Source organism: Centroberyx gerrardi, chromosome 20 (assembly GCF_048128805.1).
Source record: "Centroberyx gerrardi isolate f3 chromosome 20, fCenGer3.hap1.cur.20231027, whole genome shotgun sequence".
Taxonomy (NCBI): Eukaryota; Metazoa; Chordata; class Actinopteri; order Beryciformes; family Berycidae; genus Centroberyx; species Centroberyx gerrardi.
The window spans coordinates 8,671,765-8,692,252 of NC_136016.1; the positions used below are offsets into that span (position 1 = coordinate 8,671,765).

The 20,488-nt window shown below is 46.0% G+C and overlaps 1 protein-coding gene across 1 annotated transcript in view; it reads left to right on the forward strand.

The window, feature by feature from the left end:
• Window positions 1-20,488, forward strand: part of dock1 (dedicator of cytokinesis 1) — a 176,685-nt gene that overhangs the window by 34,874 nt on the left and 121,323 nt on the right. Inside the window, exons 13-21 of the mRNA XM_071907671.2 lie at window positions 3,341-3,466; window positions 3,826-3,950; window positions 6,435-6,533; window positions 7,945-8,017; window positions 10,333-10,436; window positions 11,177-11,360; window positions 16,689-16,786; window positions 18,984-19,073; window positions 20,363-20,463. Coding sequence (XP_071763772.1) covers window positions 3,341-3,466; window positions 3,826-3,950; window positions 6,435-6,533; window positions 7,945-8,017; window positions 10,333-10,436; window positions 11,177-11,360; window positions 16,689-16,786; window positions 18,984-19,073; window positions 20,363-20,463 — 1,000 coding nt within the window. The remainder of the gene's footprint in view (window positions 1-3,340; window positions 3,467-3,825; window positions 3,951-6,434; window positions 6,534-7,944; window positions 8,018-10,332; window positions 10,437-11,176; window positions 11,361-16,688; window positions 16,787-18,983; window positions 19,074-20,362; window positions 20,464-20,488) is intronic.

The following is a 20,488-nucleotide window of genomic DNA, read 5'->3' on the forward strand; positions in this document are numbered from 1 at the left end:
CGCGGTTTTCACAGCAAAGTAGAGCTCATCCACCTGGTCTCTGTATTCCTGGTAGCCTGAATCGTAGATTGTGTCCCAGCTGGCTGGCTTGATGTTCGGCCATCTTAACAGAAAACACCTGCGACATACTGCTTCCACCTCTGCTAACGTAGGATAATACATTATCAACAACTGTTTCATTGCAACCTCCCTTTTCTCACCTCCGGTTTTGTGGGGGTCCAGCAGTTCTTTGGCAACTTCCTTCAGCTCATCAGGTTGCCATGGCCTGTGGACCAGGACATGCGATTGCCAGAGGCCTTGACTGTTATCTGATTGTGGATTTGGATACATCATCATAGGCATCTGGTTCACTGTCTCTGTCTGTAGGTTCGCTGCCATGCTACGAGTCTGTGGGCAGTGTGAAACAGGAGTACCAGAGGCGAAACCTACATTTGAAGGAGGAGTTAAAAACCCCAATGAAGCCTCCTTCTCCTTGAGCTCAGACCCTCCCACAGTTTGTAGTGATGGATAAACATTGGATGGTTGAGGTGGAGCCTGAGATGTAGGAGGGGCTGAAGCTGCCATCTTTAGGACCGCCCCCTTGTTGTCATCTTCCTCATCATCACTCTCGTCGTCACACATTCCTGATGGTGGAGTTGTGCGAGAAAGAGCATAGGGGGGAAGCAGGTCCCTCTCTCTGTCCCTACTTTTCTTCTTCTTTTCCCTTCTACTAACCATTTCTTCTTCTCCCTTAGTCATCTCTTCTGTCCCTTTTGAAAGCATAACATTAGCTATGAACTTTACTGCTTTAGCTTCTGCTTCTCGCTCCCACTTTTGGAACGCATTCCAATTTACCTTCTTTTTACTCTCCTCACTCAATTTCATCTTTTCCTGCTCTTCTTTTTCTTCTAGCATAACCCTACATCTAGTTAAACAGTTTACGCTCAGAGTGCCTCTTATGGGAAAAACACCTTCAGTAACGTAGTGCCAAAACGGAACATCCTCAACCACGCTTTTGCCCCATTTTTCTGCCATCACTTTTACAGGACCCACAAGTGGGTCTGAAAGTAGTTCTACTTTTCCTAGTGTGCTTTCCATCTCGCTCTCAGTTGTGGTTGCTTTCTTTTGTTTTTAGAAGGCCAGTGTGGCCTCTTCCCTAGACACAATTTATGATGCTGGTGTCCGGCACCGACAAGCTACCTCCCCTCTTTGCTCTCTCTGCTCTGCAACTTTACTCACTTTCTTTTTTTTTTTCCACTCGGACCACACAATAAAATCCCCCTGGACAAATTACTATGTCAAAAGTCTTTTACACTAAATATCACAATAAGTATCTATTTTCTAAATTTTATAGGCGATGCCTCCTCTATACCCGCTATGATAAACATATATCATTATTATTATTATTATTCCAACATACACTATTGATTTCGGTACCTTGACAACCACTTCACCATACTCTATTACACACCCATCACTCATTCACAACTTCATTCACACAATGCCAATGAAATGAACCATGATATCAGCCAGGTAGTTTGTACGACACTTTCGTTCAGAGCAACGTACCCTTTGTGTGGATAAATACCCACAGGACACTGATATCACCGCTTCATTCCCATCCACTCACAATATATCACAAACAATATCTCCCCTTAAAAACTTTTTTTTTCCCTTTTTTTTTCTTTTTTTTTCACTTAGGATCCCTTTCTACCCCCTGGGCTATTTCTCTTTCTACCCCCTGGGCTTTGTCCCTGACAATCTTCCTTATCTAATAACGGCAACCTCCCTGAGGCCTAACTATGCTCCCTGAGCTAACATTTTACGCCCCCATTAACTACCTAGGTTTTTTCTTTTCTCTTACTTGTTGCAACTATGAGAATACCTCCCTGAGGAAAAATGTTTTACTCCCTCCCTGAGGAAGAGAAAAAAAATTCACAGAAACTCACCACTTGCTCTCTTTAAACGGATGGACGACCCACTGAACGCCACCCGTGCCTGACTTTGGGCGGGATCCAGACCTCCTTTGCTGGAGCGGAACTATCCCTGAGTCTCCTAGAGACTCCTGCCGGCAGTTGACCCTCAGTCTAGCCCCAGGCGTCGCTCAGTGCTGTGTCCATCCCATCCTCGTCGCCAAACTGTAAATGCAAAAATTTACTTCACCCGTTGTGGGTCAAAATGACTAAGCAAGGTTCAAAAGTCTTCTGTGGATTCTTTATTCAGACATGCATGGTTCAGTTCAGTGTTCCAAACAAGCAACAAAGAAGTGACCAAGAACGGAGTTCAGGATCCACTTATATAGGTTAAAGTAAACAAAACTATAAATCTTGGCCCATAGCCAAACCTACTTGGCTCAAAACCAACCCACTAGTTCAGACTTTTAACTGCATGTCCACCTATAGAATCACTCAAAACCACACATAACCATATATAGTGATCATGCATGCATTCAAGCACTGATTACATCATTATAGTAAGCAGGACAAAAGACACTCCACTTTCCAGGACAAAGGAAAGCAAGAACAGAGTGTACTATCCATATAAAAAAGCACAATATTAATTTTATTTCTTACACTCTACCTTAAATGTCACTGATTTTCATACAAAACAAACAGTGCCTAAGAAGTAGGTCATAGCTTTTGGGACGTTACTGTGAAATTGGCACTGCGATAGAATGCAGGGATTTCTTTTTTCCAGGTTTATTCAATTTTCTAGGACACACACCTTTTATTCATTCATTCAGCTTTCCTCTGTGTGTTCATTCGTATTTGTCATTTTGACATCTGCACGGTGCTTTGGGGATGTGCACTGTTTAGGCCATGCAGAGCCCATAAGGGAAACGCAGTGTGCGCTCATACACCAGGCATTACGGTAGAAGTCTTACAAGCATCAACCAACTGGAAGCTGGTGTGCTGTACATTCACAGACCAGGAAGTAGCTCAGTGATTTTCTAACTGTACTGGCTAAGTCAACACATTAATCAAATATTTTGTTCAGCGGTTCCCTTAGTTACAACAATGTGCAGCCACAGCACTTTGGTGTTAACAGGTGGAGTTTTTTTTAAAGTCGGCTTAGTTTCACTCACTCCAATTATGCCTACCCCCGACTCCTCTACCTGAGCATCTAGAAAGCACGAGCTCAATTTTTTCCTCTTTTTTTGGTTTTTTTTATGTTTTCCTAACTAATCACATCCCTGAGAGCATGTTCTGTTTAGTAAGGTGTCTTGCCCTACAGCTATTTGTTTTCATTCCCTCTGATGGTGCAAAGCAGAGGAAGACTTGTCTTTTTAGCAGTTTTCTGTGGCAGTTTGCTCTAACTCTGTCTCCCACTGACTGTATCTAAACCTATCCTCCATCACCAGGTCTGTGGGTGACTCTCAAGCTCCTTCCCGGAGACATCCATCAGATCAGGAAGGACTTCCCTCACTTGGTGGACCGATCGACAGCCGTGGCGCGCAAGATGGGCTTCCCTGAGATCATCATGCCAGGTGGGGGGTTCACAAAGCTTTACCTTGGCTGTCTGTCTATTAAAGTCTCCTCTAAAGTTCCTTCAAAGACAGATTGATTCACCGAATGCTCCATTCATCCAGGAAGTATCGTTATAATTAAGCTGTCTTGCCAAGACGTGAGTGAAATAAAATGGACATATCATTTAGGTTTCATCAGGACATTACTCATTGCAGCTCAATTGATGTAATTAGCCATAAGGTATAAGTCTGCCCGATACTATACTAGAAACAAGAACATTTAATGAGTTTCATATGCTGTAATACTCAGAAATGAATTTTAATGAGGGGTAATGATGAGCTCTGCAAAGCCTAAATAAGTTTGTTTCTGTCTCCTCAAGGTGACGTGCGGAACGACATCTACGTGACTCTGGTTCAGGGGGAGTTTGACAAGGGCAGCAAGACCACGCCCAAAAACGTGGAGGTGACCATGTCCGTCTACGACGAGGACGGCAAGAAACTGGAGGTATACGACTCGGGAATGTCAATTTGCCGCTTTCGCATTTCGCCCGGGTTCAATTCACTCAGCATTCAGCACATAAGTGCTACAGCTGATCTGTCTCTCAGACAGCCTGTGATTTACCAGGCTTTCTCTAATCTCCCACAGCTCAGCACACTGCTTAACTGACCAGGACTCCTATAAAGCAGTGTGATACACGGGCCGGATTGTATGCTTTTGCCACCTGTCATAAATGACAGACTGCAATATTGGTGCTTTGTGGCTGATTGACTGGCCTAATATTTGGCTCACCATTGTGGGAATCAACCTTCATCATTGTCAGGTTCACAGTTGCTGAACAAAGCACATGGGCAAGCAATATGGGCATAGTGCTTAGAAGGTTGGAAGTGACAAAGACTGAAATTAATGCTTCCTTCTAATTGACATAATTACCTCCGCCAACAAAGTGTGTGTGCGCTTGCTCGCCCATGCGTGTGTGTGTGTGTGTGTGTGTGAGTGCAAGCTGCAAGAACTGATGATGGTAGAGAGATCGGGGATGATGAAATCCTGGCGGAGGGGAGGCCTCCTGGGAACGACTGATCAGTACAGAATGCCATTAGCCCCGGCTGCCTCAAGTATATACATTTAGTCATAGATGGAGAGGCTTCGTCAGCGACTCGGCCCAGCGGGCTGAGGAAGTGCAGCGGTGCTGCGGAGGATCTGCGGTGATTACAGACAAGTGCGGTTCTGAAGTGGCGGAAACCAGCGATGATCTTGGCCTCCGTCGGATGAGCTGTGGCAACGGGGGGCGCGCTATCTCGCTAGCTTAACACAGCGTGCCCAGTGCACTCAGTATTATAGCTAGCAGAGTTATCATGTTGACTTGACTGGTGCACAGTGGGCAAACAGGCTTTTCATCAGCGACGCCCTCACTCTACTCTGTGTCCGTGGAACATTTTCACTGTGTGTCTGTATTCAAGGCTGTCGGGGCTGTTTGGCTGTAATGATTGGAGTCAGTGACAGCAGTCGACCATGATTAAGTAACATCGATCAGACCCGCGGGTGTCACCGCCGCGTCGTCCTTGCAGTGAACGAGCTTCAACCCCGCGGCGTGCAACTTTTTCGCAGAAAGGCTCCGTCTCGTCTCTTCGGCTCTCCGGGGAGGAGCGGTAATTGGTTAAATTCTCCCTCCTCCCGGACTGTAATTGGCTGTAAGGAAATTCTGTTGCCGAGATGAGAGGCGCTGTCACTTCCTGTGATTATGTCTGATGACCAGTCTTGGTGTGATCTTTGATAAAAGAAACTTCCCCTCCACTTGTCGCTATGGAAACCACTCGGATTGGAAAATATCTATATTTTACAATAATAAAATGCAGGAGCCCCCATACACTAGGCACTGGAAATAGCAGAATGTAATTACACAAAGATGGCCACGTTTTATAAAAGGTGATCTTGTATATATGTATCTTTCTCTCTCTGTCTCACCCCTCCCCTTCCTGCCCACCCTTTATCTCTCTCTCTCTCTGTCTCTCTCTCTCTGCCTTCTGGCTTTTCTCCTCTTCTCATCCTCTCTGTCTCAAGCTTTGTGCTGTTGTGAAGTGAGAGTCCCTATCACCTTGACGTATTAGCACGCCCCCGCAAACCCCTCTCACCTGCGGCTAGGCCGGGGCCGCGATGTGTGGCCACATTCCCTCCTCGTCTCTCCCGCATCTGAAGCTGTCATGAATCCCGGCCACTTAGTGAAGGGGCAGAGTCGTGGCAGCCAGCACCTGCCCCCCAGCTCCGCTCGGCGCGGCCGGGGGGAGACGGGGCCTGTTATTCCTCATAATTGCTGGTTGTCAGAAGCCATTAGCGCCGGAGTATGTCAGCGGCGGCGCGCTCGCAGGCCAGGGAGTCAGCCAGAGCGGTGGGAGGAGAGAGGCAGGACGGGATGGCTGAGCACTGATTGATAGAGAATAAGGCATGTGTGGCGTCCGCCTTCCCTCCGCCCCTCGCGCCGCATCCTCCAGGGGGCGCGTGGTGCTTTACACACGGGCCCTGACCTGTTGTGGGATTTGAGAGGGGGGAACCCACTAGGGAGAGCTAATGACATGGCTGGACCCAGCAGCACCAGCTGGTCCACTCCCCCTGCGCCTGGCTTCCCCCTGCTCCTCGCTGCGCTGAAGCAGGTGAGCCAGTGCCCCTCCCTCTTAAATATTTAATTTCCCATTTATTTCTAATTTCCACAATGCTGCCAGGGGATTGGCAGCCAACAGACGGATGTTCCCGCATAATGCACACCCAGACTTTTGGAGGCCATGGTGGTACATTAAGGCTTTTTGCCCCCGGGACCACATTTGATGGAATAAGCGGCAGTCAATTTTCCACATGGTGCGAGTGTGCTAATGTTTGGACAGAGTGATAATAGCTCAACCAACATGAGTCTGTCACTTGGAATATACTTGCAGCTTAGCTGGCATAACCACATAACATGTCTTAGAAGATAACTTCATCCTTTTTCTTGCTCTCTAGAATGTGATCTTCCCTGGGGCAGGAGACGAGGGGATCCTGGAGTACAAGTCTGTCATCTACTACCAAGTCAAGCAGCCGCGCTGGTTTGAAACAATTAAGGTGTGTCTCCTTACCACCACCCCGTCACAACTCCGCTGGCAGCAAATAATATAGCATTATCTATCCTATTATCTAGTATTTTAGTCATTATATACCGCCTTCAAATGCATTACCACTCTTTCATATAATTCAGAGTCCTAGACGCGTTATTCATCACAGCACAGGTCTCCCAGAGCTAGGGACGTAATAGTTTCAGTTTTATTGTATTTTTCCACATTTCTTTTGGTCCTGCGAAAAAACAAACTCTATTTTAAATACGGTGGAAAAAGTATGTTTTTGCCAGTAGCTGCCTTTTGAAGCAGAAATGATAATACAGTGCCTTTTGAAAACAAAAAATAATGGATTGGTATAATAGGTTAGTCTTTTACACCTCGCCTATACTTGGAAACCGTTTAGTCAATACAGATGGGAATGAGCGAACAGGACGTAAATGATCACACCAAACACATTGATGGGAAGAAACAATGGAATAATAATAATAATCAGTTTCAGTTTTTTTTTGGACTAGGTTACATGCCGTTTTGGTGAGTGTTTTAAAATGCAAACTAATTGATGGATCCTGCAACTCCAATTCCTGCTTTGCTGATGTTGGCTTGTGTTACATTGAAAGGCAACTCTTCATTCACCTCTACTTCGTTGATTGGAAGTACCAATTTTATAGTTAATCCCCTATCAGATTTACGTTTAAACAACTTGCCACCAAGTAAACAAGCTTCAACTGTCTTTTATTACCTTGACTTAATCATGTAGGGATGGATGGTGATCTCAAAGGTGCCATACAAAGTTAGATGTGTTTGTCCCATTGGCAGCTGCTTTTTGTTGGCATGTTTTTTGCAAATTGGGTTAGCTTCTAAAATGCTTATAGTTAGAAGACCGTGGTGTTTTAAAGTGTGGTTAATAGTGACATAGGTTAATCCCTACATCCCTACCCAGAGCTCAATGGGCATTTATAGATCCAAGATTGAGCTTATTGTATCATCAAAATGTGATTCTATTGACCTATGAAGCTCCAATGCATATAAAGACAGTATGAATATTAATCAGAACAGTATAGAAAATGGTAAATGTGGAGGCAGGTGAAATGTATTTATAAGAGTACAAAGTTACTGACCCATGAAACTTAAATACTTCTATATTATAGGTAGAAGGATGAATATTGACATGGACAATAGATAAAGTGGTGAATGCAGAAGCACTTGGAATGCATTTTCAATCTAGAGAGGCATTCACTGCAGAGGTCACTTAGAGAACAGACTCCTTCTATTACCTGGTATCAACGCATAAACTATTCAACCTGGAATTCAGGGCTCGCTCTGCTCCTGGCCTGTCACTTAAAATCTGTGTGTGTGTGTTGTGTGCATGTGTGTGCTTGTTGAATCACTGCAAGATACCTTTCTCTCCCTTATCTCAGGTTGCTATTCCTATTGAAGACGTGAATCGGAGCCACCTGCGGTTCACCTTTCGCCACCGCTCATCTCAGGACTGTGAGTACAAATGTCAATTCGTGAATAATCAGTTTCGCTGATGACCAGCTGCACAATTGGCTGCTAATCTATCCACAACAAAATAATGGAAGATTTCCAAGCCAAGCAGATGTGTTGCACTATGATAAATACTTTGAAGCTCGCCCAGTGTCACATTAATCAGAGATATTAGGCTGCCCCGCATAAAGCGGCATCATCGAACGGCTTGTCAGTGACTACAGCTGGGACGCGAGAAATGCCTGGAGGGACTCGTTTGTTTATCGGGACCAGTGTCTAGCTAAATGCAGCTGGGAGACAGTGTTGTATTTCCTTCTGTTTTTTAATATCCTTTTTAATTTTTGGGGTGTGGAGGGCAGGGAAGCCTGTCCTGGCAGCCTTGCTGTCCCATCTGCCTGCCACATGGCGAGGCCATCCCACCAGCAGCAGGCGTGGAGCGGGGCGTGGGGATCAGACGGGTGGCAGCCAAGGCAGGCGTATATATACAAAACAATCAATTAGTGTGGACTCGCAGGCAGCACAGAATCAGGAGGTTATCAGCAAGAAACTATACCCTTTGTCTAGTCAAGTAACCTGCAGCCACCGCTAATCCTCCGGCTCTGTTTGGTTGTCACCCAGAGCATGCAGGCGGCATGGCGGGTAACGGACAGGTCTCACAGCTCTGTGCTGGCTTATAATCCACCTGGAGAGCCCTCCCGTCACGCTTGGCACCTCGCTGCCACAGCTCCTGCAGGGACTAATGCTGTTATGCGGCCTGCTTTTGAAACCCTGCGACCCGCCGTTATCTTGCTGTAATAGTTGCTTTAGAAAGTAGCTCACCTCGGGTGACTCTGACGCTACAGGGGCACGCCGATGCTGCTGAACTTTAAGCTGTCGCCGACAATTGACAAAGGAGAGATATGTTGGAAAGTTACAATGGTTGGATTCTATGGATTCATGTTTGGTGTAAGCTTTCCAGTCAACTTCCATCACCTGTTATATATTCAGTTACTGCAATATGCTATAGATTCTTGCAAGCAGAATATAAACCTTTGCATTTAACTGACAGAAATTACGCTAGCCTTATATTTGATGTCTGCATTGTATTGGCCAATCACTTTCCTGGGAAGCGCTCCAGTCTGCTGAAGAGAAGCAGACTGGAGATGGTCTGCTAACTCCAGGCCCTTGAGGTGTCTGTCTCTGCCTTTGTCTGCCTCGGTCCGCCTACGTGCCTCCTCAACTGCTCCTAGCTAGTGCTGAACTTTTACTAGAGGCACAGACTGACACAGCTGCACATCACAGCCACTGCTGGAGCTCAGCTCATCTACTCGGTGTCTCGGCCCCCTAGTTCAGACTCAGTCTGCCCCTATCATGGGGCTGCAGACTGCCACTGTAGTGTTGTCAGGCCTCATCAGACTGATGGCTGCCATCACAGATGGCGACCGTGGCTGCAGGAGAGACGCCGCCATCTTTTCACTTCTGTTTCATCTGTCCAAATGCCACTACCTGGTGACTGGGGGAGAGAGTAGGCTTTTAAATGTAGCACAGTAGACTAAACAGAAACCTGAATTGACAGCCCACCTCAGAGTTGGAGGTCCCGCCAATGTCAGTACATAGCTCACTTGGATGGACTCAAAAAATTGACTCGGTCCTGAAAGCAGCCTTTTTTTCTGAGCGTGTATTTTTGAGCTCCGAGTTTTCCCCCTTTTCATTTGGAAGTCACTGAATACATTTTCCTCAACCCGGGTGGCATGCCTACAGTGTTTCCTCTCCACTGGTTTCTCTCCAGCCGGCCCAGCAATTATTCACCGGTGAGGCTGCAGGCAGCAAACCAATGAGGGGATTTATGCAGATGGAATGCGTGAGATACTTCGATGAATCACGTCTCTGCGCACGTAAATTTGAGCTTGTTGATCCACAATGATGATATATGTAGCCCTATGGGAACGCGCGGTTACAGGACAAAGCCATAACTCTCTGGCCTGTTAATGCAGTCCCTCCCCATCCCCATTGAGCATCCTCTCTGCACCCTGGCAGGACTATATAAACTGATCACAGCCGCTGCCCTAAGATAAAGTGCAAGTGCAACCTTGGTCTATTACAGTCTATTACACAACAATTAAGAAAAGTAGATAATTCCATTCTTACAAAATTAGTATTTGGTGAGAAAGGTTTTAAAATGGCAAATAACTAAATGTTTTTTCTGGTTGCATGTTCCCACCTTTGCTCTCCCTCTCACTAAATAATGATTGTTCTTAATGGAGTTTGATGAAAGCACAACCCCTCCCATCCTGCTGCTCTTCTGCCCTCCTGACACGCTGCCTCTCCTCCTCCCGCAGCCAAAGACAAATCAGAGAAGATATTTGCCCTGTCTTTCGTGAAGCTGATGAGGTACGACGGCACGACGCTAAGGGACGGCGAGCACGATCTCATTGTCTACAAGGTAAATATGAAAAATATCCCATAACGCAGCTCCGGTCTGCGGTCGCTACCGGCGTCTCCGTCACTGACCGCCTACCTGCAGGGCCGACCCACGCTCCTTATGACATGACCACAACAGAGTCTTGGGTGAAAAATTGGCCTGTCTTATTAGAGGCTACTGTAATAACGGCTTCACTGCGTTCTGTGGAGAACTGTGTATTTAGCCCATATCAACCCCCACACTGAAACGAAATTACTTTCCAATTAAAATGCCTTGTATAATGATACCTTTGCGTTACGGCTCCCATTTATGTTAATTAAAAAGTTAATACGGGCAAAATTCCCCCAATTAGATTTTTTTTCCCACTCTGTTATTATTTGCACAGAAGTTGTCAGTCAAGGCTACTGTTAGGCGTTGTTGGGTGTTATAAGCTCGTCATGCTACAACTGGCAGGGATGGAGTCGGTTCAAAACTTTACTGAACCATAGGGAAATTTGGTTTGCAGACTGGATTTACAAGCGGAACACATCATAAAAAAATGCAATAACACTACATAACAAATCACCACAACATATACTGCTAATTCAGGATGTGGATTTTCATTATCATGCAAAAACTGGTCAGCTGTCGATGTAAAATGTTTTGCATACATCCCGTTTTGGGAGCGTATACAGAAAGAATCTTCTATCTGGACTGGTTGAATTGCAAAATCACTTCATTTACTTGATGAATTGAAAGTGACCCTTGTCCTGGAAAAACAGGCAGAAGCGAAGAAGCTGGAGGACTCGTCCCTGTACCTGAACCTACCTGCCACCAAGCTGGAGCTGGAGGAGAAGGGCTACTCTGCCACGGGGAAGAGCACCCAGAACCTGGGCAACTGCACCATCAGCAAGGACTCCTTCCAGATCTCCACCCTGGTCTGCTCCACCAAGCTCACACAGAACGGTAACGGCCTCTATACTCTCTTCTCATGTGCAAGCTCATTCCCATTCTATTCTTCTTTCTCTCACCTTCCGGTCTCTCTGCTGCTTGACCCCCTTCTGATGCACTATCTGCTGTAGCGAAGTGCAGCCTCACAAATCTGCCCGTCCAAAGAGGGCTTGCTGAAGAAAGGGATTTTTCAAAACATTTTAGCCAGATAGACCCCTGCTTTTGAAACACATGACCTCTGAACGTGCCAGACTAAAGCCAGATTCAAAGAACGGATTATCCATGAATAGTAATTCACAATTTTAAGTTGGACTCACAATTTCACAATTTTAAGTTGGACTCCAGCACCATTTCCTATAACCCTTGCTCCTCCGTCCATCGCTCCTTTCGCCCGGTCTCTACATCTGTCCACATGTTTGACACAAACCCTCACTCAACATTTTTCCTTCATCCTTTTCTCCTTCTAACCTACTTTCTCTCCCTCAACTCCCCTCTGCCACTCAGTCTCAGTCAATAGACTCCAGGCCGTCTCTGCCGAGGGGAGGACAGCTCTGCTCTGTTTACTGCTGTCAATCTGGCAGGGAGCACTTTTATTTCCCAGGGTGCCGAGAAGAGCCTTGCTTATTAAGCTAAGGAAATCCCCTTCTCTGGCCCATGGCTCACGGATTAAGGTCTTTGACCTCTGTGTTCCCCCAGCATTTATACGCGTTCATGAACCATGGGACCCAACAGTATCTGCAGTATTTAGACATTGCTGTAAACCCCCCCCGGACTTACTGGTCTCCCCAAACCATGTCCATAACCTTGTGGCTGTCTCGTTGGGGAGCTGGGGTGGAAAGCTGGTCTGGGAGAGAGAGAGCGCTCACTCGCTCCTCGCTCTGATCCCACAGTGACCTCAGAGTACCTGTATGGCTGCGCTTTCTTCTGCGCCCGACTTTTCTCCCTTGTGTTTGGGTATGCAGGACTGAGCCGCCATTTTTAATTGGAACCCAAATGAAGCGAAAGAGATGACTTCCTCATTCTTGTCAGTACTTCTTTGCCACAGATGGAAGGAGAGCGAGAATGAGCAGGGGACAAATTCACTGCAGCCTAACATTGACTGGAAATGGAATTAATTGTTTTACTTGCCCAGAGCAACACCCTATCTTGAGTAAGGAGCGCATAATTTCTTTTTGTTTTGTATTCATCGTGACGCGGAGATAATTTGAAACAGCTGAACAAAGACAGAGTGAAAGGGAATGCTTGGAGTGAGCTGTTGAAGCAAATCGATGTAGCCTGAGTTCCAGCACATTGCAGTCTGGTCACATAGCATATGCAGCACCAGAGCGCTGGCTGAACGCCCCTCTCTGCAGCGGCGAAGTTGCCGTTTCTCCACTGCAGCCACTAAACTTTCCGCCAACTTCTTACTTCTCCTTGTTATCCTTGATTTCCGCTGGCCCCAAAAATGAAACCCCGTGAACCTGTTTTTTTTTTTTTTTTTCCACCTCCAGCTGCCCAGCACAATATAATCCACTTGAAAGCTTAACTCCTCTTTTTCAGTAGTGTGCAGCCTTAAATATAAAAGTAAGGTAAGGCCAGAAAGGATTGACTGCTCGGGGTCTGCTAAATTGTCAGAAGTGTTCTCCAACACAGCATCCTTTTATTAAAGGAGACCAAGGCTCAGGGTTTCACTCACAACATCACACGGACACACTCTGACTATACACCATTGATTCTTCCCATCTGTAGAGAGAGGCAGAGGGCTCTGATGAGTGTGTTGTTAGCTAATACACCACACATTAGGTGAAAAACTAACTGACTAACTCCAGTTTTGGTGACTTATATATTTCTGCTTGCAAGTGAAGGATTACATGATTTAAGACCGCTTGTGGTTATGAATCCCTTTGAACACCAATTGTACGATTTCAAAAATGCAAGGTTGTCAGTCTAAAAATAGGGCTTTTTTTCTTAATTCCAGATAAGCTGACGTTTTGGATTTTGGTTTTCCTCCTGACAGCGGCATTGTAAGGAGAGCGACAGCTCTCTGTCTGTCTGCGTATCGATCTCTACTAGGCCTCCTCTCCCCAGCAGCCGTCATACTAATGTGGAGGCTTAATGTGACCCTGTGGTAAACAGGCAATTTAATCTTCCCTGCCTAATGAAGACCTGTGTGTGTGGGAGAAGAAGTGGATTTTTGTTGTTGTTATCCTGCCTCTGGTTTCAATAACATGCACAGCAAACGTTCATAAAGCCCCAGTAATGAGGTCACAGTGGACCCCCGAACGGGCCTGGGTTAGATCTCTGGGACGAGGGGAGAATTTTGTTGTCAAACCGCCGCTCTGTATATTGTCCGCTGTAGAGGAGGCGTTGTGCCTTGATGTAGTAATGTTCCCTTTGAGGGTTATTACGTTTAGTCTGGTATACTCTGTCATTTACCTACAGTCCTGCCTGCCCTCCCACTGGGCTCGGCGGGTGGCGATGTCAGCGGAGGAGCAGCTCTCAGGTGTGGCAGCAGAGCCGGATCCCCTGTCCTGCCCACACTGATGAGATTAGAGAGCCGAGAAGTAGCCCAAACCATACTGTGAACTGCCATGTAGATCTATATAACACACTGCGGGTAGAAATCAATCGGCACCGTCCTCTCTTCTTATCTCCCCCGCTCTCTCTCACTCTTGTACTTTCACTCTTTTCAACGTGTGTGAGAGATGGGCAGCAGTGTGTGTCCTGGTGGGAAGATCCAGTCCTGTGGAGCGGGTCTACTGCTGATATTTACCTGGCACTTTTGTGATGGTAATTTGCAAGGCACCAATGGGTGCTTGGGGATCAGACTGCCTCGTCACTACACACTGAGTTTGATTAAACAGAGAGGCTTGTGCGTGTGTGTGTGTGTGTGTGTGTGTGTGTGTGTCCCCAAGGATATGTCATCCCACGCCAAAGCTCTGGGAAAAGGTTTGAGTTCTTTTAATAAAGAGAGGCAGAGCCAATTCGTCTCCGACAGGGCTGGAGTCTGCCTGCTTTATTAAAACCTAGAAGCTCTTTAAAACTCACACCCGAACAGCTCGCTCGCTCACTGACTCTCTCACACACACACACACACACACACACTCCTCCCCTCCCCTCCTCCTTTTACCATCCACCTGTCCTTCCATCATCCTGTCCAACGTCTCTCATTTTCGCAGTCTCATCCTCTTTCTGCTGCTTCTATTCACCTAACTACAGTGTATCCAAACTTCTGCATCATCTGTCCAGTTCGTATTCGCTGCATTGTGACGGGTTGCTCACGAGTGGTTTCACCTGAAGACTTTTTCAAGCGAGCAAAAAAAAAAGAAAGAAGCCACTTTAATGCCCTTCCCAGCAGACTGCTTGCTTCACACACACGACACCGAGTCCCTGATCCCCGCATCTGAGATGAAACACTCCTTTTAATTAAGCTAGATTTATGCAGGCGGTTTCCCAGCGCTGGGAGCTCATGTGAAGTGGCTGCTGGCTCTTCCCAGGGTATTTGCAGTGTGGTGCACTAAACGGAGGCTGGAGGGAGGCCGCAGGAGTGGCAGGGATCTAATGACAGCAGAGCCGGGAGACGACCCGGCCCGCTGAACGACGTTTTAGCCCGCTGCTCCCGACTTTGGCTGGAAGAAAGGGAAAGAGAGTTCATAATCACTTTAGAAGAGAGTGGGTAATTACATCTAAGCTTCACACTATGTGAAGCTGCTCTTACTGCATTGTGGGATGAAGCCTGCGCTGCGGTGACATGACAGGCACATCTTAAATGTAATAGTGTCATAAGACATCTGAATACAAGGTTGTCACTGTAAAGAAAAGGAGGAACAAGCGACTTAAAGCTATTTGAAGATTTTGTTCGCTTTGTGGAAATGAGATGAGCAAAAAATACTCTTGTCAAGGGAAGATATAAACAAACATTCAAATGGTAATGTGAAGTGCTTTTTGTTTTTTTTACATTTATGCAATGGCAATGTAATTATTTCTCACACTGAATCATTCTTCTGCTTCTACTTTCCATCTGCTGGTTTTGTGTCTTCTTCCAGCCCCGTTGCCAGCATAGACTTCAGTTCCAGAGCAGATGCTATTTGTCTAACTCACTCAGTGATTTCCCTGTAACTCCCAGGCAAGCCAATTCTCCCACTCCAAACTGCTGTGGGTCCTCCCCACACCCTGCCTCACCATCCCACGCGCTACAGACAGTGTGTCCTCCTATCAGTCCCTCTGTCAGCGTGGCCTCCGACAGCGACGGCCCCACCGGGGCCAAGCTGCCTGATGATTTATCCTCATTTCATTCCATTTGTCTCTGCGAGGTGCTAAGCCGTCAGTTTTAAAATCTATATCTCCTGGGGGCGGGAGAACCCCTGGTCGTTTAGACAAGGCCCTGCGACTGAACCCTGATAGGTTGTCAGGAGTGCAGATGATAGGCATCCATCACCGTGTCGCCACGCTTGATTGGCTCTGCCAGAGCATGACGGGGGAGGAGGGAGAGGAGGGAGAGGAGGGAGGATGAGGGGGTCCCAGCTTGTCCCAGGCTGTCCCAGACAAGTGTAAGCTCCCAAGGCGTTGCTGGGAGGCAGGTGAGCCAGCCGGGGCTCTTCTATAAACTGTGTTTTCCTGAGCCCAGCTGTTCTTTCTAGGGCAGGGCGATATTGACAGAATCAAATATCGCAATATTTTAGACCGAATACCTCAATACCAATAATGTGACGATATTTTGGTGCTACTATATATCGCCCAGCCCTAGTTCTTCCTTGTGGGCTTGCCTAATACTACGTCAAGAATCTGGTATAGAAATGGCTTGCTTTCTGCCTCACAGTCCAGATGTGCTGACCCTGGAGTCAAAATCACTGATGTTGCTCGAAACTCCTTCATACCTCTATCTTCCCTCCTTAGCTCATACCATTTGTAACGCCTTTCGTCCTCAGAATTGATCTGATTGATGTCCACAGGTGTGGGAGATACAGTGCCTTAACAAATTGAGATGAGTGAATTTTCTAAGCCCCCAATTTGATAATCTGCCAAAGGTGGTCTGAACGAGTGCTCCCTTGAGCATGATTAATCACATCATGACTCATCCTCTTATGCATAAATTCATTTTCCATGATTAAATTAAGGGATCTAATAGAACGATTTTTTACACTTTAGTGCAGCGTGGATTATTAACACTATATCTGGGAAATATTTGAGAACTGATTTGTATGGAAAACACTCTTTAACAACTGTTTTACACCAACGCTCATGAAATGCAAATGATAGACCTTCATTGTCATCTTTGTGCTCCGTCTCTGCCTGTCAATCTGTCAGTAGGATGAACTTTTCATTGTGCTCTGTGGTAATGACAGGTCTGTGTGTTCTTTCTAGTGGACCTGCTCGGCCTGCTGAAGTGGCGCTCCAACACCAGCCTGCTGCAGCAGAACCTCCGGCAGCTGATGAAGGTGGAGGGCGGAGAGGTTGTCAAGGTCAGAGAGTCAAAGTTCAACCCATGCAGATGCAAAAACCACTGTTGTCACTGTTGATCTCAACTCGGCGCCATTGTTTGGCTGTCCACAGCCTTGAAAACACACCTAGTTCTTCTGCCTAGATACACAAAAAAAAAAAAAACGTCTCAACAGCTGGTGACATAAACAATGCAATCAAAAACACTCCACAGTGTTCCTGAAAGCCACAGTTCCTTGGCAGCGATTCCACAAACGATTTCACTGCCTGTCGGTGGGAACAGGTTGTATTTTTCTTTTTTTCAGCACTGTCTACAGCCGGGAGGGAGAACACAGCGCCGCACACAATGTACAGAGGAGTTGTCCTGCTGTCAAATTATAGACAGGCCCTTTAAGTACCCAGCGTGGGGCAGATAAATAAATCAGTATCTGGAGAAAGTTTCGCGTGGACTGGTTGGGGGCCCGGCAGATTGCGTGCATGCCAGAGGAAGTCCCTTCACCCAGACGGTTTTGAGCGGGCCAGATAGATGTGTCAACCACAGCTGGACTTGTTCATTAAACCATAGGGGTGTGATTATCATTACCCACACAGCGGCACTCAATCTCTCCAAAGCACTCGGATGCCGCCGCTGTACAATTAGCCGCCATCTTCAGCTTGGCATTTCAAAGCAAATTCATCAATACGCATAAACCGTTTGGTGGATATATATTAGATGCTGTTTACAAAGATTAGATCACAGATAAAGCCCGGGAGAATTTTGATTTTGTCATAGTTGCCATTTATCTTTTATCTCCCCGATGCGACGATATCAGCAATATCACTACACTCCTCCCTCATCAGTGTCACGCAGTCTGCCGTTATCCTGGCACTCACGTAATTGAAGTGTGTTTTAAACGCGTCAACATTGTGTTTGTCTCTTGTATAGAACATGATGAATCTTATCCTCTTGGTGACAGGCCCCAGCGCCACCGCTCTGTTTCCAACGCCTTTACATCTGTTTTCACGTTGCCTCAGAATTGGCCGACTAAATGGAGCATGTTCCCCCAGAGAGGGATGGTGCGTGTACAGTTAGTGTAGCTGGAGGTAATGCTGACAGGGAAATTAGCACCGTGTATGTAGACCTTTACCGGTGAATGCTCACAGCTGTATGGGGGCGCTTGGCCATTGAGGCTTACAGCAATGTGACGGACTCTCACTGCATTCCTGTGTAGCTGGATGGGTAACACTGCCAGAGTTAGGGGTCCCATTCCCACTGGTTACACCTTACAAGTGCCATGAGTGCATATTCCAGATGTTTGCACTCGTAGCAATTTATGGGATAAAATTGTCCACCAATTTTCACTTCAGGCAAAGGATTACATGGTTCTCTATGGGTTGAGAAAATTCTGCAACTCTTGAGCTTATGAAAGCCTTTCAAAACCTATTGGATAAAATACATTGTTTTCACCTGACAGTAACCATATGTTTCTGCAACGCTCTCTCTTACTACTGCCAGTTTCTACTTGCTCCATACCGGGTTAAAACATTTAATTGCAGCTGTCATACCACATATTAAAAGTACTAGTGCAGTGCCCGTTCGCTTTGAGCTCCGCTGCTGCACAGAGCGCTGTTCGCTTGTTTATTCAAAGTTTATTAATATTGAACGTGTCCAATCCGACACTGCACGTCCTTGGGTCCCCAGCAATACACCCGCCAAGTGTGAAGTAGATCGGACGAACGGTTCTCGAGATATGCAAAGGACACACATACATACAGACAGAGATTCCTTGCTTTATAGTATGATTAGCCCATTCAGCCGTACAACATTATTCAGGTTTCCTCCCAGGTGTGATCGTGTTCTTTTGTGTTAGTCCATGTTATTCTGCGGTTGCGATCGCACCATTTGTTCCCCTTGATGTGATTGAAATTGAAAGTGTTTGGCAGAGTGCCCTAAGGTCATTTGTTAGTCTGTGTCTTTGATGTCACTAGCTGTATGTGGGATGTCCTTGCTAAAACCTTGCAGGAATTGTGCTCAATTGACAATACCGGTAATGACAGACTCAATTTGATTTGGAATGGCAGTGAATAAAATGTTGTTTTTTCCGGTCAGACTCGATCATTGTCTTCCAAAACTTGTTTGGAAGCAATTATTTATATATTTATTTATTTTTTTGTGTGAGTGATGGATGCCAAAGCTTTACTGTTGGTCTGCCATAACATGCTGTGCGTCTGTCATTCTAGTTCCTGCAAGACACTCTGGATGCTCTCTTCAACATCATGATGGAGAACTCTGACAGTGACACTTTTGATACCTTGGTCTTCGATGCCTTGGTAAGCAGAGACGGATTCATACCAGCATTGCTGAGGTTCTTGCTGGTGGGAATAAACACTTAGACACACTCATAGCTCAGATGTAAAAATAATATGTTGTCAAATCTTTCATATGCTAAAATGCCTTTTTGACAGTCTAGGTTCTTTGTCAGGTTGTCTCCGCTCTTAGCTTTAGCCCTTTTGATTTCGCAACAAAACCTGTTGTTGTTTTTTTTTTCTTCTTTTTTTTCATTGGAGCCACAAGTGCTCAGCCACCTGTTTTCTGTCCTCAGCTGCGCTTCCTTGGGGGTGTAAATAATCCACTTGCTTTTGTTTCTGGGGAGCGTCATCGAAGTATTACATGATCATTTCATAAACATTTCTTATGTATGCTGGACCATGACTTATTTATATGCTGTCAAGCATAAGTCTTAAACGAGGCTCTGTTAAAGATAAGTTTTAAACCGTCTGACAGCATCCATTTTGGTCTGAAAGTGAAGCAGAACCACTTCTACCTCTCCCAGGGCAGACGTGTTCTGCCTCGGGGTGTGTGTTGTGTGAAAGTATGCAGAGTACACACCTTAACTCCTCACAGGAATGTTGAGCATGTGCCAAAGTTTGACCGAGGTTTGTACCATGAAAATGCCTCAACTGGGACACCTACCTGCTCATGCTCACAGTGCATTTCAACACCACAGTATTGCAGTTACATTGCAGAACACAACCTGTAGTCATGTTCCCTCTTGGTCATCAATAAGAACTGGGCCCATCGCTCAGAGGGCACTGTAGATAAGTCACATCTCATGTGGAATCACTACTGCATTGATATGCATGAATTTGTAGCACCAGGGTTACATTTTCATTAATTGTGTTGGTCTAGGAGTTAACATCCCATTTTCCTGCAAGATAGACCACGATTAAGATCTTGCATAAAGCAAAAATAAATTAGCCTGCGTGAATTTTAATTTCAGAAGTTTTTCATGTATTAAATCAAGCCTTTGTAGCCACTGAGTCATCTGAAAGTATCTCTCAGAATCCTTCTATCTTGCATGCCATCGCCCAACATCATAGGGCAGATCTCCAAAGAACAGTTTTCTCTTTCAGGGAACGGGCCCAGAAATTGTGTTGTCTGGTGTCCTAGATTATCTGCAGGCTAGAGAATTGGGAGAAAATGGCTTTCTGCTCAAATGCAATCTTGTTTAATTTCCCAATCCCTTTCAGCATATTGAATGAGACAGGCGGTTTTTCCTGTTCTCCTTTATGAGCAATGTGGTTTACATTTTAATGAATATGTCTTTGTTCTCTGACAGGTGTTCATAATTGGGCTTATAGCTGACAGAAAGTTCCAGCACTTTAACCCTGTTCTGGAGACCTACATTCGGAAGCACTTCAGCGCCACGCTGGCGTACACGTGAGTAAATTGCCATCTGTGCAAA